The following is a 16,697-nucleotide window of genomic DNA, read 5'->3' on the forward strand; positions in this document are numbered from 1 at the left end:
TACAGACCCAGAATGACTCACCAAATGCAAAGGCACTACTGCACTGTACCTGTAGGTGATTGGCAGTCCCTCCAGTCAAAGTATCCCGCGTAGATCCCAGGTTCCAAAGAGCCTGCGATAGGGTCGGCCCTTCTTTCGATGTAGGCATCAAATAGTTTTCTGTCCAGCTGCCGTACAGCCTCTACACTCACCTGGCCACAAAACAACAGATATTGTTACCCACGTGGATGAAGAAACACACAGACGCAAGTATGTGCATGTGTGCCATGGGAGATGCTACAGCTATCCTGTCGCCGCATTTTCAACTGCATACGCTGATAGCACAAGCAGTTCAGCACTGCAGGACTGGTCACTGGCGTAAGAGCAATTGCTTGAAATTTTCAAGTATCCTGTGATGGCTTCTGTTGTCTGGTAATCTTTGGTGATTTTACAAATAAAGGTTTATTTGCAGAATAATAATAATAATAAAAAACACCCTAATAGAGGGCTGATTAAGATTGTGTATAATTGTTGCAGAATAGCAATAATAAGCTCTGCCACAGGATGACATTGAGAATACATATATTTTATTTTACAACTGACGTGGCATTAAAAGTCTGTTTTTTTTTTTTTTAAATCATATTCACCCATTTTTACTGGAAGACCAACTGAACACTCTGCCTTTGCTTTGTGATTCAGTCATTAGTCACTGTGATTGTTTGTGTGTGTGAGTGTGTGGAGAAGAGAAAGGAGTGAAAATGTGGAACTGAGCCTCCAAGACATATGACCTTTACTCTTTTAAGAGAAAGTCATTTCTCTGCTCAGAAGAGAGCGAGGGACATTCAGCATTCCTGCTCAGTCTTTGGTGAGTAATATTCATCTTAACAAAGCAACACACTTCTCACAAACAGCATGAGCAACAAGCCACAGTTGAGTATTCTTGCCCATATCTGAAGTGATTACAGTAATTTTAAAAGTGTATCTACAAAATTTTAAACGGGTTTGTTGCCACTTGGGTAGTGTGTGTTGCCAGACAGTGGGTGCTTCACTAACCCGTGTGATCTTCTCTGTCCCCATGAAACCGTGTTTCTCAAAGTGATCGGCCAAGTTGAGGAATGTATGTCTCTCCAGGTATTGGCAGTTACTAAGGATGATCAGCAGACGCTGCTCCTACACACACACACACGCCCACAGTCATGGATTCACACCAGTGCACACAAGCATACAAACACAGACAAAAGTGTACACACATCTAGTAAATTAAGGGCACACAATTGAATTTTATCATAGAGTGATTACATTTTGACACCCATAAATAATATAATCAGTGACAATAGTTTATATGTTTTATCTTGTAATATGCACACTAGGTTATCAAGACTGCTACACAATATACAGAGACTTCTATGGGCTTGGTCAGTAAAATGCAAATCAGTGCCTATGTAACAATATCATTCTGTCATGATTGTATCACATGTGCTGACTTCCAACCTACACTTTCACCATACAGAGTGTACATCATGAGTGGCACCAGTCTGGTCAGTTTCACTCAATATAGGTCTGCTGTCTCAACCCTACAACACATCAGAGGCCAAGGGGGAATCCCATTTGCACCTTGCTCCATTTCCCTTTACCAGAAACACTCTACCCTACTCTTCTTCTTCCTCCTCCTCCTCCTCCTCCTCCTCCACCCCTACATTTAACCCCCTTCACTCACATCTTATAACACAAGTTACAGGAAATGAGGATGTATCTGCTTCCTGTCCACAACCAGGAAACAGCCTGATATCATTTTGCGGTTTCAATGAGTGAGACACATGTTTGTCTTGTTTGTGTGACAGAGAAAACCCACGCTCTGATGCCGGCAGTCGGCAAACGTGGGATTTCAGGTGTACGCACTCCACACAGTTTCAAGGAAATAATAAACATGTGGTTCTGCATACCGGTGTTGGACTGAAGTCCTCCTGAGCACTGCTAAACCGATCTGGAGAGGCCAGGTCCACCGACATACTGAGAGCACACAGAGAAGATGCATTAAACATTACTGAAGTCATACTGCAACAATAACAAAAAAACTAATACGACTAATAACAAATGTACACACATGCACACAAAACACACATCCAGACAAACATCCAGTCACTTACTGAGATGTGTCAATGTCGCCATCGGTCTTGGTGCTCAAGTGCTCCAAGCAGTTGATGAAAACCTGAACAAAGGCATGCAGGTAAGGCTTGTTGTAGAAATCACATCATGTATATAATGAAGTAAAATGCTTGCTTTCTATCTTTCAATGATGAAATACAAATTTACACTGATACAAGGAACTCCAGTAACAATGTGAGGAGCCTTATACAGAGAAGTTTTTCTTAAACTATGGATTGAAACCTTTAAATTTTGGGTCTCTGTGTATTAGCAAGATTAATAATATGTTTCATGGGTTTGGGCTACAGAAAAAGAGAGAGGAAAGTGTGCTTCTACTGTTTTTTCAGTATTTCAAGGTTGTATTGAATGAGATAATTTCTTTTTTCATGTTTAGTTTTGTTTTACACACTGTGTTACTGAACACATTCTTAAAGATGACACTTAGCAGGGTAGCAGGTTGAAAATGAAAAAAAGATACCCTCATGATGGCAACACAGAGCTCTGAAGCCTGATCCTGGGCCTGTTCTAGCTGGAGAACCTGGTCAAAACACAATGTAACAGAGCAAAACTTATCAAGAGAATCTCACTTTTCAAAAAAAAAAAAAAAAAAAAAATCATTATACATTATAGAAAGGATGTAGAATTACAAAAAAATCAGTCAATCTGTCATGAGTGCTGCATGCTTTGTGTGACTATACTTTGATGTGGCAGTTGTACACGGTCATTTTGCAGACTTGCATGCAATTATCTTACATTGATCTCCCCTGGTTTGGTTTCGAGGGGCTCTTTGAGCGACTGCAGCATCTGGACCATGCACTGTTCAAACTGAGAAGGCTGCACAGAACACCGGAGTCAGGGTCAGACCACACAGATTACAAAAGCAGACTGGCTTCACAAAATATCTCACAACTTTTCACTGCTACATTGCAAAGGTCAGCAACCATAAGGCAGGGATGCACATTGAGGAGTGGTGGGGTGATGAGATCCATGTTGTCCAAAACACATTGGGCTATTTTAAATATCACAACAGAGGATTCAATCGCATGGACATAAATACAAAAATATAAATACAATCCAGATATAAGTCATGTTGTGCAGACTTTTATTCATAACAATTTACTATTTTAAATATGTTTAGCCATACAGAATATACATTTTTCAATTTAATGTATTTATGTAGTACCTTGTATCCCTTCTTTTAACGCAATGCATGAGAACCCTCTATCCCAAGAACACCCAACTATAATAAATAAATTTTTGCACATCAAAAGCTCTGCAGCATTCCATTTTTCTTAGAAAAAGCCTGTTTCTAAACATTTGAATGGTATGTATACACCAAAAATCAGTTTTATAGGCCAAGTTATGCTGGGGAGACACTACAGGATTATTGGGCTGATTAAACCATATCTGTCTATCTTGACGACTGGGACTGGAAATCCATATCAAAGGCTGTTGGGACTGGTGGTTGACCCAAATAAACTGCTTGTTTGAGGGGGTTAGAGATTCAGTCTGAGCTACTCAGAGACTGATCTGAGCTGCCCTTATCATATTAAACATGTTGGATATTTACAATCTGACTTCTGGACGGCTCCTTAAACGCATGTATATCACAGATTCTTTCCAAGAGTGCATCAACAGCCGGTGAGAGATATGCTTACAGATAGGTGAAGCAGGGGAATTATGTTAAAATGTTACATTAATTAGTAACTACAAATAAAGTGCCTGCTATCAAGACTGAGATGTCAATTTGTTAAACTCCGTTTCCAAACTTTTTTAAGTGAATATCTAATTCACAGGTCTGGAACCAGGATAATGTAATTGTTTAACCTGTTAATTCCTTATGATCTACTATGATCATTTCTACAATGGAGACAAAAATAAATATATATTATCATTACCACCATTTGTGTCAGGCATTACCTATTCAAAACTGATTAGAACTGCTGTCCTCTGCATTAATACCACTACAAAATCATTCTTGGGGTAGTGTCTGCTTAAAATATCGAACAATAGGTAAACAAAGATGAAGAGCAAGAAAAAAATGTCAAATTGGGTTTTCCTGGTCATAACAGTAACACCCAGGACATTGATAAACTAATATTGAGAACAAAAAAGTGAAGTAAATGGAGCGAATTTATCATTCTTTAAAATCATAAAATAGGCAGTGTTGCTTTATGCAGAAATATTTCCTTACCAGGGTGGTAATTCCCTCATTATCTACAACCCAGTCCTCCTTCTCAGCAAGTCTCTTTACATCTGAGTGAGGAAAAACACACATGAATCAAAAAGCCAATTACTTGAATCATTACCATGATTTACTGGACTATGCCTCTATATTCCAGGACCAAAAAAAGGTTTTCCCAACAATCATAATTTTAATGAAAGGTTTTCGTGTGTAAAATTATAAATAGAATTGCGAGTTTCTGAGGTACAACCACAATACAAATTAAAATCAAGCTCTGAAACCACAATTAACTGTTCTTATGAAGGCGAGTTAAGTGAGAACCAGGCACTCGTGTCAAATGGCCAACCATGTCTAACCACAATTGAAACCAAACACTTCTGGTTTTTCTGTCAAAAGACTTTCTCTATAACTAGACCAGATACTGCATCAGTTAAAGATAACAGCTTGGGAAAGCACACACACACTGCTAGAAACAGAAAGGCATGATAAAGTATAAGGTCAAAGTGGGTCAAGGTGGTTGTAGCACCACATAAGCAGGCTATAATAATTAAAAGAGTTTCATTTGTCATTTGTTCTCTGAAAAGCATTTAGTCACCATCCTGTAAAGCCATGGTTGAAAGCATTTTCTCTAACTGATCCTGCAGTAGTAGTAGTAGAGTGAGTAAGGAAGGAAAATTACCACTACTGTAACTAAAACTATAAAGATTCATCTTGCATCTGCCATCCCATTATACCCCCATATCTATCAGTCACTGCTGCTCTTCCCTAAAGCAGACCTCACCTTCTGTGGTGTGGAGCAGGGTCACCATGAGGCAGTGCACTCTCAAGTCCAGCAGCAGATCCTGAATCACCTGCAGCAAATCATTGGGGATCTCTAAGGCTGCAAGAGCTTCATGAAAACCTCTGGAAGCGAGACAGAGTGAAAAGGTAAGATAAAGAGAGGCTGGAGAAGGTATCACACACAGAAGACACCATTGCAGAGTTACACATTTTAAATAAAACACACATTCAAATAATCAGTGAGTACCTGACGATATGTATGACTTGTGTGAGCCAGGGTGCAGTGAGCTCTGTCTTATTCTCCCAGCCACCATAGAGACTCAACTCCCCCTGTGGCAATGTTGCCGGGAGGAGAGCTCCCCGCACAAGTTTCACCAGTCGATGAGTCAATTCCTCAATCATTTTCTGCAGATAAACAAGCAAATATGATCAGTTTGTATTTGTTGTAAAAGCCAATGTGAGTAAAATGTAAAATATCTTATCTATGCATGTGAATAACAATAATTAACAGTAATGCAATTTACTTTGAAGTCATTCTGTCTCTGTCTGGCATTCTTCTTGGATTTTTCAACCTGGCCAGATTTTTCTCCTGTCTGCAGGGAGAAAGAAGAAAAAAAAAAGACAAAATACAAAGCTGAGATCGATGAAGAAGTATCTTATAAAAAAGGAGTGAATACTATCTTCACAGACAGTAAGGGCAGTCTAGACAAATTCCAGTCCCCATACAGTGATATAATCTCTGTTCTGTAACATCTGAAATCAAATTAAACATGTCATCCCCCAAATGATGATGCAGGCAGTGTCTACCTCACTGAAGAGGCTTCCATTGACATAGGAGATCCAAAGCTTCCAGAAGTTGGGCAGCTGACTAATTACCACGTCTGAAAGTTTCTCCACAAACTGCACCTGCTGGGGCGTCTCAAAGCGCCAGGCTATAATGAAAACACACACACACACACACACACACACACACACACACACACACACACACACACACACACACACACACACACACACACACACACACACACACACACACACACACACACACGACAATAAATTACTCCATAAAACTGAACTATTCTAAGCTGAACTGTGTGGGGGTCTGAGAAAGGATGGTTAGATTAGCAACAAGAGTGCCTGCACGTGCTGTATTATGGGGGTGTAATGACATCCTCAGTTTACAGTTTGATAATCATAATAAAATACAGTCTATGACGGAACACATGTTAGTCAAACCACTTGCTTCTTCCTCCAAATGGGGAATGAATTAGGCAAAGGAAGATATGTTTTGCTACTTTGGCATGCAACTCTCAAGCTAATTTATCTACATTTGTACTCCATTTGCATTCTGTATGTAATTATGTACATAAGAGATTTTGCAATAGATAGTCTAACTCCATGCTGCAGATCTTTTTTCTTTGTATCACAATATATTGTATCATTAGGGTTGCAGCTCCTGGTAATTTAAAGCAGTAAAGTAATCAATTGATTAATCAATTTAATAATTTTGACTACAAAATGTTCAAAATAATGACAAAAGCCTATTATCTGCAGCGTGATGTCTTCAAATGTCTTCTTTAGTCTGACCAGCAGTCAACTAAATTCAAAGTTTTGATTTCAAAACAATATCAATGAATAAAAGCAAACAATTTTCAGCATTTGCAAAGCTGTAACCAATAAATGTTTGCTAGTTTGACTTGATAAATTACTAAAATGGATTATCAAAATTATAAAATGTTTAACTTTCTGGTATGTGGCTGCATAGCACATTAAAAGTTTGGTGATGCCTGCATGACTTTTACCATACTGCCTGATGTATGAGAGCACGCTGTATTTTCCTTATGCAGGAGATGCTGTGTCATGTACACAGTGCATGAGTTTAAAGGAAAGAGCAACAAGCACACTTCAAAATGCCTCATTTTGCCACTTGGTTGATTTTGTCAGAAGATAAACTTACTCCTGTGCACACTGTCAAAGTGCGGTTTAATGTGTCAACATTTCAGTCATTGTGGCTTACTTTTGCAACTGTATGAGCAAAAGCATGTTTTTTCTCTGACGTGCATCAATTTCATAACACGCTAACAATTGAACAAACAAATGTACAAACAGCCCGGATGTGACGGAGGTGGTCCTCCTGAACACCTAAAAACAATGTCACTGGCGTGAATGGTTTCTGAATTTACTTAGAGAATGGGGTGTCATAGCGATACTCACTGCTGGGGCGTGGCGTCCGCAGGCTGCCACCTCTCTTGAGAGACGCAGTGTGGCTGAGCCTGCTGAGACCCAACGGACGTATGTCTCCCTCCAGGTCCAGAGCTGTGGCCCCAACACCCACTGAGAAATAAAGTGGGAGAGTGGGTTTGGGCGGGGGGAGTTTAGAAGTGAGAAAAAGTTGAGAAGTGAGAAATGAGCACACAAGAAAAAGAAACACACTTCAGATATCAAATAATCAAATAAACCATTTTTCATAATTCCACATTCCTCAATAAGCTCAGCAGGCTTTCACACCAAACAATCCTCCCTTGCCCCTCTCGTCCTCTCTTTATTTGTCTTTTGATCCATCTCTGTCCTGGCCGACAGCTGAGAGAATGTCCCGTTGTTTCCAGGGTGAAAGGAAAGAGCTGTGGGGTTTATGAGGGCTATGGATGAACTGGGTTTACATCAGCCAAACAGGGCTCAGTAATGTACTGACCCTGGTCTGATTATTAGAAAGGCTCCAAAGCTCCACTAGGTGGCGATAAGAACCTGTGCTGCAGCAACAAACTTATAAGTCCTAATGCAACCTCACCTCACATCACTATCGTGATCCTTCTCAGCCAGTGAGGAAACTTTGGAGTAATAGTTTTGGATAGTTAATAGAAGGGCTGAAAGTTGACGAACTGAAATGAAAGTGAAACACTGTAGTGCACTGTAGAGGGGATCAAACTTACTACACTGAAAATGAAACTTCAGTAAAGTTTGTGTTGTTATGCATGACGCCTACATATCGTTTTTGTAAACGAAGGGACAAGAATAAGCCACGTTTCCAAAACATGTGTTTCACACACAGAGAGTGTACTTGTGAGTCATAACCTGTATGTGTCTATGCGTGTTGAGAAATCCCCAAGCAGAAAAGCAAAGGCTGGGGGAATGAGCGGGGCTGTGCACACAATGTACCAATCACTGTCTCCAAATGTAAGGAAACTGAGTCAGATAAACGAGAAAACAGACTCTTACAGCACAGAAACAAGCAGACACCAGCACACATACACAGCCCATATGGAGCAGCACAGTCTCATTCTTGGGTGATGTTTTGCTCTCTTTTTATAGGGATGAGAGCTGCTGTTGATCCAGGTGTCGGGTGACCCCTTGGCGTCCTCAGAATAAACTAGTGTCTGTGTGCGTGTGAGAGAGAACAAGAAAGAGAGGGAGTTTGTGCACATACAGTAAGGTTGTGAGCAGGCATGCTTGCAAGATTGTGTGCTTGGAGTATTCAGTACACCATGGTGTTTGTAGCTATAAGTTTGGTGGTTAAAATATATGAATGTCTTTATATGTGTGTGTACGTCTTTTAGACAAGTCTGTGTGTGTCACCTCTGCTCACTTCCTCCTTAAGTCTGACGTTTTTCTATGCGTCGTACAAGTTCCTGTTCCCCAAGGGGTCAGCAGACCCGACCACACACGCCTGCTTTCTGTCTAAACACATATGCACCTTATGGTCTCTTTAAGTGCAGTTAATCCACATAACTGTGCAGTATCTATCTAATCCTGATATGCACGTACAGATAAACACATCTGATTACGATGCCAAGTGTAAAAATTAACAGGTTCAGCCCAGAGTTGTACGCACTGACCCTAAAATCACAACCGCATGTTGCCGAATGCAATGTATGAACACTGAAATCCCTCAAATTGTTCACTGACAAACCTACTTTCCAACAGACAAAGTATGCTGCTAATTGTATTGACATTGGCAGAGCAAGAATTGTTCAGGAAATAAAAATACCACAGTTTATAATTGAATTGCACAGAGTCAGATCACATTACTGGAGCACAATGGGAGTGTTTAGACATACGGAAGCAACTTGCACTGCTATGCTACCTCACATGAAACGTCAGATTCAGGCTTTTGTCCCAACAAAGATGGATGGGTCTATTTCAAGTTTAAGGCAATTTACAGGGTAATTAACAGACTCATAGCTTTACCAGAATGGCCTCTAGCCTTGTATTCTGGACCGTAACAAAGCTTACCCTTATCCAAGAACACATGAAGGAGAAAATTACATCAGTTACAGGAGAGATTATTGATCCCATCACCAAGCTATTATCGCTGCCACGTGTGATGCTGATAATAACAGGAAAATGGCTCATGAATGGACTGCACTGGTAAACGTGATATGAAAGGGAAGAAGAGACCGCCAGCAGAGGGGATGGCTGTGAGGTACCAGAAAGGGGTGTCCTGGCTATGAGAGGATGGGAGTGGGTGAGAGAGGGTGGGGAGTGGATGTGGTTTTTGATGGTGGTTGTTCAAGGGCTGCTTTGGTTGAGGGATGTTTAAGGCACTGGTTTCATACTTGGGCAAGAGGTGAGCAGCTGAGTGGGGATGGAATAAGGGTGCAATAAATAGCTACCAGGTGTGTGTGTGTGTGTGGGGGGGGGGGGGGGGGGGCGGGGGGGAGCACTCTGTACAGTATGACAGGAGATGGGACAGGAGACAGCTGCTGCAGAAAAAAAAAACAGAAAGGAAAGAGAAAGAGACAGAAAGGTTGTGTGTTTCTGTGTGCATTCCTGTATGTGTGTTACTTGCTTTTAGGTGCATGTGTAACTGTGCATTTGAGTGTGTTTGCACAAGACTTGTCTGTGTGCGGGCGCCTTTTTGCTAACCAACAATTGGCAAAGAATTCACATGCAATTCAAGATTCACTGTAATGTTGCTCTGTGGTAAAATGCACGTGTGGACAAGAGGGGCCATCCCTGACATGATAATCAAGATGGTATTTAACAGTGGAGAGGCAGAGAGCACACCAACCCTCAGATCCATCAACTTGAGCCCCGGAAACCAATGTTACCCTTAGCATTAGACATGTTTATGTTCCAGCTGCACTACGTGAAGCAGCCACCCACTCACAATGCACTCTGTATGTATTTGTCTGCGTCTCTGTTTAAGTGTGTGTATGCGTATGGGTGCATGATATGTGCATGTGTGTGTGTGTGTGTGTGTGTGTGTGTGTCTGTCTAAGCATGGCTGGTGGGTGAGTCGCTGTTCTTCCTGAGCGGACGGTTTCACATCCACATTTTTCTGCTGGCTGATTTAACAGAGAAACAGCTTAATTGGGGTTAATTGTTCCAATCCATCTGTGCAGCCGTATGTGTGTGTGTGTGTGTGTGTGTGTGTGTGTGTGTGAGAGAGAGAGAGAGAGAGAGTGTGTGTGTGTGTGTGTGTGTGTGTGTGTGTGAGAGAGAGAGAGAGAGAGAGAGTGTGCGTGCATGGGGTAACATGTCAGGCCCTGAAACCCAAATCCAAAGCCAATGCGCCCTCACTTTCATCTTATTCATACATTCATGAAAAATAAACATGCAGACCTCAAGCAGAAGAGAGGGAGGGAGGGATGGGGGGGAGGGGGTACAGAGGGAAAGGGGAATGCAGGAGTATTGGTTTGACAGAGAGGCAGCTGGTTTCTCAACCCTGGGCCACCTTCAGATTCACATGAGATTCACTGGCCTGATTGTAAATGCTAAATAGGGGCTTTTCACTTGTGTACTGTATAATATGAGTCAGCTCAAATGTATGTCCTTGCTTGTTTGTGTGCTTGTCACCTCTCTGGTCACTGATGAATTCGTCCCTGCAGTTTTGCATCAGCTGCAGGATCCATTTGTGCTGAGCGTAGATGCACTGCCATGCTGGGTCTCCTGGCGCATGCAGGTCAGACAGGTACCTATACAAGCATAAACACAAAGCACACACAAACATTTAACAAATGAATGCTCAAAATCAGGAATGAGAGTATTTACTTGCCATCATGGCCAGACCTCCACAAACACTTCACTCTCTTATCCCTCCCCACCCATAATCATCCGTCTCCCTAAGTTTACTTCTTGGGCATCACTCAGTGATGTGTGGGATGTGAGATGAGTCACTGCCTGGGCTGTGGCCTGGCTCCCTCTACTGTCATCTTATGAACCCGCTCATTTGTTCCTCATTAGGTGGCATCCTTCAAAACTTTGAGCACGATTCACAGACATCACAAATGCACACACACTTATAGACATACACACATAAGCCTAGCTCCCACCCTCCATTTAGAGAGTAAAAAGGGGCAGGGTGGGCGTTCAGAGCCATGTCTAATGCAGCAGGATGAAAGATGTTGCCGTGTGGTTGAAAGCTGGTCTCTGTGTTCCTGACAGGTCGGTCTTAACAATAATAAACCAGGAGAGGCCGCAAATATGGATGGATAGATGGATGGAGGGAAAAGAGGGGAAGAGAAAGATGGGCAAGAGAGAAAAAATAGAAACAGAAACAGAGAGTGGGACGATGGAAATTTGACAGAATTGGTGAGCAGCCAGAGGGAAGTGAGAGGCAGAGAAAAAAAGAGGAAGGTGGACAGGGGATGATGTGCAGGTAAATCATGAGACACAAAGACAGACAGCAAAGGAAATCCACGGAGCTGAGACTATAACAGATGTAATAAAACTGTATCTGATGTGTACTGATGTATGGGATGTGTAATTACTGTATGAGATGTGTAAAGCTTACAAACTATAAAATGTGTGACTGTATGCACTGTACGTAATACTATATATGCAAATATATACAGAGTGTGAATATGATATGGAATTTGTAAGCACTGTAAAAGATGAGTCAAGGCCGCATGAGATGGATATTGACAAGATCAGCTTCATGAAATATGAAAAACTTGAGATGACAGTAGGAGGACTGTATGTGCAATGTGTAAGGGGACCTGATGTATCTCTTCTGGTCATGCAGTGTTGATGGCGTCTGCAGCAGTTTCTCCAGTAGGAGACTCCTCAGAGCTCCGATCCTTGTCTCCACCTCAGCATACACTGCACAGAGCAGGGAGACAGGAAAATATAACTATCCACAATGAGACAATTCAGAGTGTTTACAACAACAAGAGAAGCTTCACTGATAAAATAAAGTGATAATGCACAGGTTAGCTGGGTTAAAAAGTTGGGGGAAATCAATTTACCTTTTTTAAAGACAGGGACCTCGGTATTTCCAAAAAGAGATTTGGCTTTCTCATAGTCATTGATAACCACATCGTAATCTCCCTGAGAGAGAAAAGACAATTCACTTGATATTGTAATGACTGGGTAGGGCAGGAAAGTTACAACATGCAAAGGATTATATCATTCTGGTAAACATATTATGAGTTATTCCAAACCTTTGCATATAAACACTCTCCAGCACAACCTGGATGACACATATCCCCAATTATCCTCATAGCAAATATGTGTATGAGGCATGGATAAAGTAACACAAATATCTTTAGAAATACTACTGGATTAATTAAGCATGAAGTTTAGTCTATGTGATTATGTAAGAGCCAAAAAAAACAAACAAAAAAAAAAAACATTTAATGGAACTAAGTGCACCCTATGGAGCAAATGACATTCTCTCAATATGTTCATATATTTAAAGATGATAACACCCTCACACAGATATAAAGAAACAGGAGAGTGGTTTCATGGACACAAGAATGAGTTCAATGGTTTTCCATTGCATTCCCAAACACATCTAACCACTGAACATTTTTTTTCAGGGCAGACTGCAAAATCAATTTCCACTTCATTCATCCTGCACAGGACTAAATAATTTCCGTCTTCAACATTGGTCCAACATCCCACCACACACAACTAAGAACTTGTATGACAGCATTGTAAGAGGACTCAAGTCCCTCTGAATGATATTCACATGAATGTGAATATCATTAATGTTATTTTGTATACGCCTTGTGTGCATGTATATGTGTGTATATGACTGAGTGAGTGTGCTTGCGCAGTACCTTTTGAATATTGCGTTCAATGTAGAGTGGTAGGTTGAAGAGAAACTTAAACCGCTGCAAAACATTGAGTGCGTTGCGTGTGGAGTCAGCTTTGTCCTTCCGCCCTAAGACCTCCTGAAACAGAGTGTCTGCAGTATCGCTCGCTCCTTGGAGAAAGACAGAGACACAGACAGAGAGTGGAAGAAGTGAGAGAAAATGAGAAAGGGAGATACTAAAAAAATAAATGTTTGATACCACATTTTCCTCTGGTTTCTTCTCTGGTTTTGCTCCTGATCTGTATGCTATCTGACTTAAGAGACAGGCAAGTACAAGTGCAGAGACAGAGCTGCTAAAGAGTGGGTGACAGCTATTTCTCTCTCTGCCAAGTTTGGTAGATCCTTTGCACACTAGGCCCTAGCTTTGCGTGTGGCCTCAAATGTGCCAGCATTAGGGGAAAAAAATTCAACCAAGTCAAGTTCTTGTAATTAAAAACCCCATTCCTGAAGGGAAAACACCATTAGATCAAACCAAGGAATATTTTGCATTTTCACTGCCCACTCTGGGTTCTGACTGATGAGTTGTCATGAGGGTTGACATTCTGTGAAGCCATTTTGGATTAGCTGATTGTGCTGTGTTTGATGTACAAGTTTTGGGTAGGAGGTGAGTGGTGGCTCGGGCCCACTGGGCTGTGAGCCCACAAGTCTGGGGCTGCAGGGATGAAAGCTTCCTCCGGCTGGGAGATTTATTTACTCTAGACTCCAGGAAAAGGACCTGCTTGTTGACCCTCCATTAGAGTAGTCACATTATCATGTATGAGATGAGAGGGTGGGACACAGGATCCACTGAGGGATCTGCTCTCTGAGGGGGTGAAGACCTACAAAGGAGACTGAACATGCACAGTGTGTATATGTCTGGTGTGTGAATAGTGGTGAGTGTGTACTGCACAATAATGGGTACAGGCTAAATGTTGGCAGTACAGAGCACCAAACTGTCTATCCTCATAATCACTTCCAAGGGAAACGGGGATTTATTTAGAAGAAATGTCCCAATAGCAGAACTTCTAACATTAACACAATGAGTGTGAATAATAAATGCCATCTGTCACATCTTCACTGATGCAACATGATGCTTAGAATTTATGTTAAGGATGAAACTGGAGATAAAAAGATGCTTACGGTTGAGAATGTTCTCTAGACGTTGGGTCATTGACCCCTCCACTCTCTCTGTGCCATCAGACTCCAGCCTCTGGTGGATTGCTGGAACACAAGTCAGTGTTATTCATACTGTGCAGGATTTGGACTGATAACACCCAGTGAAATCCACTGAACTAAAACATGGTGAATAGAATTTGTAAAAAAAAAAAAAAAAAAAAAAAACTTGGAAAAGTCTGGAGAGAATTATTTGTGGGTTTCCCTCATACAAAACAACACTCCCTAACTAATGTGCAATTCCGAGAGTCTGGAACATTTTCAATTTCAGGAACCGAAGGTAAAACAATAAACAGCGCCTAACCCAGTGGTAGATGGGAGATAACCTCTCCAGTTCTCCACCCACAGATACTGCTGAACCCCAGCCCCCCCTTGCGCATGTTCCCACGCCAAATGACTTTGGATGTGACCTTGTCCCGGTGCTTAACTGTACTGGATCAATTCACCTGACCAACGCCAGCAACTGTTTCAGTTCAACTCTGCGGTCCCAAGACAATTTCAACCATTGAGCCCTTCAACCCTGAGGTAATGCAAATCCAAAATGTTTCATCTGTCTGAGAAATAATATTTGGAGTAAGAGGGCCTGAGGCCTGGATGCCAAAAATGGCTGTTGCTGAGGGGGAAGGAGGAGGGATGAACTCTCATAAGGCTTGTCCCTGTCACTTAGCATGACTAGCTTTATACATGACTGGGAGAAAATTAAAAAGAACAAATGAAAAAATGAGAACAAGAAAAAGAGAGAGAGAGAGAAAGAGAGAAAGAGAGAGAGCAAGAGAGAGCGAGTGTGGTGTGGCTACCCATATGAATAAATAAATGGTGTGCAGTAGTGGGGCAGCTAGGTGCTGAGAGGGGCCGTGTGGTTTATTGACAGAGTGGAAGAGAGGTGGAGGAGGTTTGGGAAACCTTTTCATACATTCTTGTGGAGAGCTTCAAATATGCACCAAGCACTATCTGAAAAATGAAGTTAGAAGAAAGACACACGAAAAGTAAAAGGATGACAATCTTCACATTTCTCGTCTGTCCCACTTTCCTACTTTCCTTCTTCTCTCTCATTTGTTCCACTACAAACAATGGCTGTTAGCTGAGCTGGGCGACAGCAGAGGGAGTGGGAGGCAAAGAGAAGAGGGAGAGTTCTGTAAATAAATATGTGGGTCCATTCTGACAGACAGAAGCCTCAAGGCAGAGGCCAAGGTATTCCTAAAACACACTGTTCAAACATGCCATTGCCTAATCGGCACAGACATTGCTGGCCCTTTCATGCACCTCTTGCTGCTCATCAACCATTAGACTAATCAGATAATACAGTCAGATGCACATTATTCTGAAAAATGAGGAAAAAGAAGCAAGGAGACCTGGGAGGATACATGAGAGAACATGGGATAGATAGGACTGAACACATAGGCAGGCAGACAAAGACATACATATACAACCACGCACACAGGCTGCAGGTCTGCTTTTTGTCTCTACACTCCCCCTTGCCCCGCTGCCAGCTGTGTGTCCTCTGTGTCTGTCACACATTCTTGCTGAAGGGGTGATGACGTCACAGCTAACCTAAACACTAGGTCAGGGTCCGGATAACACACAGCCAAGACCTGAGGAAGAGCTGCAGCTCCTGCTCCACTTCCTGGACTATGAGGGAAAAAATGAATAAGAATAAAAATACAGCGTCCCTGGATTCTAAAGCTGGAGATGTTTTGACTCCTGCCGGGGCTGGGGGCTTGGGGAATAGGCCCTGGGAATCAGGCATTTTTGGAACACGGTAGCCGTGCTGTTTCCTGCATCACTGGGAGACTTCCTTTTCACACAACAATAAAAAACCTCAAATTTCAACATTTTAGTGGAAATGGCCCCGGCTTCCCTGACAGACTGTCAGTCATTCAATCAGTCAGAGCAGCCCTGTCCCAGAAGACCCCTCGGAGCATGGCTTAATTTGTCACTGGAGCTCCTTGGCCAAACAGCCCCCATAATGAAGCCCCTCCATCTCTTTCACCAGTCTGCTGTGGCTCACATAGAGAGTTTACACAACCACTTGTTTCCTGTTAAACCCCTTCTGCCCCTCAACACCCCATCAACCCTCTACCCCCTAGTCAATGCCAGTTGACCAAGGAGCAAGGACCTCACATGTAGGGCATTTGTGTTGTGACCTCATGCAAACCCTTTCTGACCCTGAGATGCTGTGCAGCTTCAGCGAAGACTAGTACATTAGGACCAACACTTCTGTAATCTCTAAGGGTAGGAGTACTGATCTGGATCCATTTAAACCCTTAAATCATGGTCAGGCTTTGGAGGCCATGAAACTTGATTAATAACTTCAAATCTACCATTTAGAGGCTTTAAAGATAGAATTCCAGACCAACAGCTGGCGAGAGCTCCCACTCTTGTTTCCACATAAACTGGCATTAAGAAATCAGTGAG

The 16,697-nt window shown here is 42.1% G+C and overlaps 1 protein-coding gene across 1 annotated transcript in view; it reads right to left on the bottom strand.

Moving 5' to 3' along the window:
* Positions 1–16,697, bottom strand: part of exoc2 (exocyst complex component 2) — a 39,134-nt gene that overhangs the window by 3,652 nt on the left and 18,785 nt on the right. The window contains exons 7-23 of the mRNA XM_030049839.1: positions 14,250–14,330; positions 13,096–13,241; positions 12,280–12,361; positions 12,031–12,133; positions 10,889–11,007; positions 7,307–7,426; positions 5,897–6,021; positions 5,614–5,682; positions 5,337–5,494; positions 5,091–5,212; positions 4,319–4,380; positions 2,878–2,958; positions 2,603–2,662; positions 2,127–2,188; positions 1,923–1,989; positions 1,033–1,149; positions 50–191 (exon numbers count right to left, since the gene is read on the bottom strand). Coding sequence (XP_029905699.1) covers positions 50–191; positions 1,033–1,149; positions 1,923–1,989; positions 2,127–2,188; positions 2,603–2,662; positions 2,878–2,958; positions 4,319–4,380; positions 5,091–5,212; positions 5,337–5,494; positions 5,614–5,682; positions 5,897–6,021; positions 7,307–7,426; positions 10,889–11,007; positions 12,031–12,133; positions 12,280–12,361; positions 13,096–13,241; positions 14,250–14,330 — 1,716 coding nt within the window. The remainder of the gene's footprint in view (positions 1–49; positions 192–1,032; positions 1,150–1,922; positions 1,990–2,126; positions 2,189–2,602; positions 2,663–2,877; positions 2,959–4,318; positions 4,381–5,090; positions 5,213–5,336; positions 5,495–5,613; positions 5,683–5,896; positions 6,022–7,306; positions 7,427–10,888; positions 11,008–12,030; positions 12,134–12,279; positions 12,362–13,095; positions 13,242–14,249; positions 14,331–16,697) is intronic.

This window comes from Myripristis murdjan, chromosome 4 (genome assembly GCF_902150065.1).
Source record: "Myripristis murdjan chromosome 4, fMyrMur1.1, whole genome shotgun sequence".
NCBI lineage: Eukaryota > Metazoa > Chordata > Actinopteri > Holocentriformes > Holocentridae > Myripristis > Myripristis murdjan.